We start from the raw sequence: 4,912 nt of genomic DNA, 5'->3' as shown, positions 1-4,912 counted from the left end.
ATGGACGGGAATTCTTTGTATTAGATTTATTTCTTTCGGTAACCTATAGGTTACATGTATATGATACGGAACAGATAAGATTATTTATACATAATGTCAGACAATCTTCATATAAAAACTTGAATTAGTATCAAAAATAAAGGTAAGTTATAATACATTCTACAATGTATGTTCATATTTGTATTTATTTCGGAAAAATTGAATTTTTGTATGAAAGCCATGCTTCTATAATGTCGTAATGACCTGAAACTTTGCACAGTTTATATTTTTCACACAAAAATAACATTCCGAGAGTTTGAAGACATTTCAATGCATATTAAGGGTACTTCCATACAAAATTTCCGTTTTTTTACCGTGCAAAGGTAAATGTCGAATATTATCGTAAATGGACGCCAATCCATAAGGTAATTATTGATTATATGGCCTATATATAGGTTTTAAACAGTGAATACATTGCGCTAAGATATCAGTTTGCCCTATGCAGTAGCTTCTACTCAGTAGGTGCTACGTATATGCTGCACTTCGACTCTGTGTGTACAATTGTACATTTGTGTGTATAGTATGTTACACAGAGTATACAAATTTATCTTTGGCTGCTGCAAATGGTAATTTTCAATCGATTCATTTAGAAGAAAAGGAACAGCTTTAACATTATTATTTTTCTTTATGATACAAAACGTATCATCGACATATCTCAACCAAATATCTGGAAAAATTGTACATTCATTCTTAACCCTTGTTTCAAATTCCGCCATAAAATTGGTCGCGAATGATGCCAATTGCCAATTCCGTTTTTGGACCTAATGTTAACAAGAAAGAACAACTGTATAGATTTCAACATATACAGAAAGCCTGTTGGCTTGGAACGTTGCATACCGTCCAATTCATACCATCTAAAAAGTACAAAATTTGCAGCATTCAATTCGTTCTGTCATCGAGCAGTTAACATTCCACTAACAACCGATAATTTTAATATCGAGGTGAAAAAATTAAATCATATTGCCGAGGTTAATGGCTTTGATAAGAAGATTGTTGACTTTTTGTTGAATAAGCATCGTAACAAAAAGAACTTAAGAGATTTAATAACTCTATCTCCTTCATTTGACGATACAGATGAAGTAACATACACAGGTGGTGTTTTTATAAACGATTTTTCGATAACATTATCGAAAATATTCAATAGATATTCAATAAAACTCTCACCGAATAGTACTGGATACAAATTAAAAACTTTATTTGGTAACGCCAAAGACAAGTTTGAAAATTTGGATAAGTCTGGCATATATTCGGTTTTATGTTCTGATTGTGAAGAAAATTAGACTGGTCAATGTGGCAGAGCGGTTTGTATTAGATACGGTGAACATTATAAACTCATACATTTTGGTGAAATTGGCAAATCAACAGCAGCCGATCATTTTATCAATAATGGACATAAATTAGTGGGTTTTAGACTCCTAAAACACGTACAAAACCAAAGATATTTGAATGTCACCGAAAACTTGTACATTTATAAAACAAGAGCAAACAGTATAAATATTCAAAATACACAGGTTCAATCAACTACATTCGAACTAACAGCTGACTTGAAAACAGCTGATGAAATCACATCAAATATCCATGGCGAGCTATAATTGTAAAACCGAATTATTGTATTTTCTTTATTTTTGCATTTTCAAACTTACCGGTTAGTAGACAATTGACATTGTTTTTTCAAAAAGTAAATCAGTTTCATTGTTAGCCTGAAGATGACTACAGGGTTGTTCGAAAACGTTTGCGTAATGCAAATAATTGATAAAATATTCAGAATAAAAAAATGTTGAAAATTCTTTTTTTTATTCTGACAATTTAATTACAGACAAAGAAAGATTAGTTTGAGTTTACTGTCGTTAAATTTCAAGAACATTGCACAATGCACAGTCATTTGTTTTTTACATTTCATTTTATTTTATAAACATGTTTTTGTTCTAGATTATACTGTGATGCCTTTGAAATTCTCAAAGTTATCAAATTATTTGGAACAGAAGAAAGAACAAAACAAATCTTCAAAAATGCAAAACCTTTTTTATTTTATTATATTAGCAGCAGCAATACATTTATTCAAAGCTTTTGTTGGATTTTCAATGGTATAAATTCACTGTTTAAATGAAGCAAGTGATCATTCGGTGCTAACTTTCTTTCGAGAATCATACGTTTCGATTTTAAACTTTATTATAATATTAGTGTTGCCGTGTTATTTTATTCCAGCCAATAAATTCTGTGATTATCTTTCCCATTCTATTATTCGTGCAGATTTTCAATCCCACCGAATATGAAGCCGAGATTTGTAATCGTTCTCCTAATTGCTGTGAACATTTTTACGAAAATTGTACAAGGTGAATCTATTGAACTCGAATGTAATTTTATAAAACGAATTGGTTAAGTTTAAATATTAAATTAAAAGCATTTTATATTTCTGAGAATATTTTTTCCACACTTTTTACAAATTTCAAGGAACAATGAATAGTGCTCAATAACCACCGTATAGTATTCGCCGAGTTAGGGATACATAGGAAATCTAATAGTGCATTTGAAAATAAACTTTTTTTCGAATTGGAAGGCGACATACTGAATCTTGATTTGAATGCATTTTGGTGCGGCGCTGCGTCGTTACACCTGCCAAAATAATTCCTGCCCAATCGTAACTTAAAATCTGTCACTTATTCGAATAAATAATTCCTAGAAGTTATTTCTGAAAATTGGAAATAAATACTGAATAATTTTTTTTGTTAAATTACAAGAATAAATCCTGTATGAGAACTCTACAGGAAAAATTTCCAAAAATTGCAGAAAAAATGTTCACCCAGAAAATGTATATCATGTTATTTATTTTTTATTTTTTTCCTCATTCAATATATTTTTAATCTTTGGTATTTTGCAAACCAAACATTCGTCAATAATATTCTCAGATAACAAAAAAATTCTAGCTTCGTTAATTGCTTTTTGCAATTTCAGATTTCCATAGTTAGTCGAATATTGTTCAAACCCCTCAAAGAAATGCGCAATATTATTTCTACCGATTTCTCCTCGGGTATAGTCCCCAAAAGAATGAATTAAAAACTTTCCACGTTGTGTTATTGATTCAATCATCCCAGGCCAATATGGGTATCCACGTACGCGAGCCCACACCAATTCATTTATGCGAAATAAACGTAGTTTTACCAAACACGTATTCGTACGTTTTCGTGGTGTTTTCAGCTTATTTTCCAATCGCGCACGCTTTGATAGCGGTGCCAAACAATCAACTGAACGTCTTTTTGAAAATTGTTGTTTATTGGTGACATCTGAAATGGAAATTTCAAAAATATTTATTTAAAAAACGTACGATCCATAAACGTTATATAAATACCTGAACTGTGGTCTGAGATTTGTCGGGTCTTCATCCCTGATATTTTAGGCGCAGCATTCACATCATCCTGTGATCCTGTGTATATAAAGATGATATATAGTATTATATAATATGTGTACCTCACAGACCATCTTCAGCAACACAATTCATGAAAAAACTGAAATCACAAATAAATTAACAGTTTTTTTTCTAAGGAAGAGACATAGGCTAGGATGGAGTCTCCATTGAAGACACAAACGATTAAGTGATTCAACTATATAAACGCTAATTGTGTCGTTATTTCAGTTGAGAGCCTCAGACCCAAAAAAAAGTTGAAAAAATTTCTTTTTGAAAACAAAAGATTTTGTTTAAAATGAAAGAGACGACAAAAAAACTTGAAGTTTGAACTTTGTTTCAGTGTTAAGTATATATGTATATACATGTTCACATGTGGCTAACGCTTCAAAGCAGTGAGCTGGACAGCAACGCTGTTTAGATGCTGCTAGGCCAGCGTTTGCTGCAGTAGTGTTTGATTTTATATTTCATATGGCAACCAATGCAGTTTGTCACGTACAAGAAATATTTATTGATAAAAAATTTAAAACTGGAACCGCATTAGCGCTGAACATTTGATACCACTTGTAGCACCAGTTCAAATTATATGAATCATATACATATAACCGATTACTAGCAAAATTGTACGTGGCTTAATTCTGAATCTTCTCGTTTGTTCAAATTCTTCGCAGGAAATGAAACTGAGGAACTTTTTAATGCTATCAGATTTGGTAAGTCAAAGACAATCATTTATACATTTTATAACATTCTCAACGATTTTTTATCTTTCTCCGAGTTAATTTTCATAAAATTCAGTTCCTTTGAAATATCATTACAGCTTAATGTATGATAAAGGAATATATCTTAAACAGACATTATAATGAGATATTTTCAGCCAGATGATTCAGCTCAGCCAGATATCGTCAGGAGCTGAAATTTAGTGAAAACAATAGAAGTGATTGTTATGGTTATAATTACACTTACATTGTTGCAATCACTATAACAATCACTTTTAGTGTTTTCATTCCATTTCAGCTCCTGACGATATCTGGCTTAGCTGATTCATCTGACTGAAAATATCTCATTATAATGTCTGATCTTAAATTTAAATGCCTTTCTTCTATCCTTTTCAGGGAATGTAGATGTAGTTACACGGCTTATTGAGAATAGTTCACTCGTAAATGCTGAAAATCGGGATGGAATTCTACCGCTTTTATTTGCTGCATCTAAGAGTAATTTCAAATTGATAAATTTAAAAATATGGTGGCTTCGTAAGATTTTTATAAACTTTGCAGATAAAATGGAGATAATCAAAGTTCTTGTCGATCATGGAGCGGATGTAAATTCTAGAGATAACAGTCATTCTACACCACTCCATAAGGCTGTTCAATATGGTAATTGTCTATATGTTCGGAAACTGAAAATATACAGCGAGAATGATCTGATCGGTAAAGTAGTTGGGCTGAATGTTTCTTTGCTTAATATTTCAGGTAA

General features: G+C 31.5%; 1 protein-coding gene across 1 annotated transcript; it reads left to right on the top strand.

The window, feature by feature from the left end:
- Positions 1–2,173: 2,173 nt before the first annotated feature.
- LOC116351043 (cyclin-dependent kinase 4 inhibitor D-like) lies at positions 2,174–4,812 on the top strand (the record flags this gene model as incomplete). Its single annotated transcript, XM_031783076.1, has 4 exons — positions 2,174–2,372; positions 4,111–4,149; positions 4,552–4,650; positions 4,714–4,812. Coding segments are annotated over exons 1-4 (301 nt in total), but the record flags the coding sequence as incomplete, so codon positions are not given.
- Positions 4,813–4,912: the final 100 nt, after the last annotated feature.

Source organism: Contarinia nasturtii, unplaced genomic scaffold, assembly GCF_009176525.2.
Source record: "Contarinia nasturtii isolate CC-2019 unplaced genomic scaffold, AAFC_CNas_1.1 Cnas_scaffold_4512, whole genome shotgun sequence".
Classification (NCBI taxonomy): Eukaryota; Metazoa; Arthropoda; class Insecta; order Diptera; family Cecidomyiidae; genus Contarinia; species Contarinia nasturtii.
This window is presented reverse-complemented; position numbering and strand designations above follow the sequence as displayed.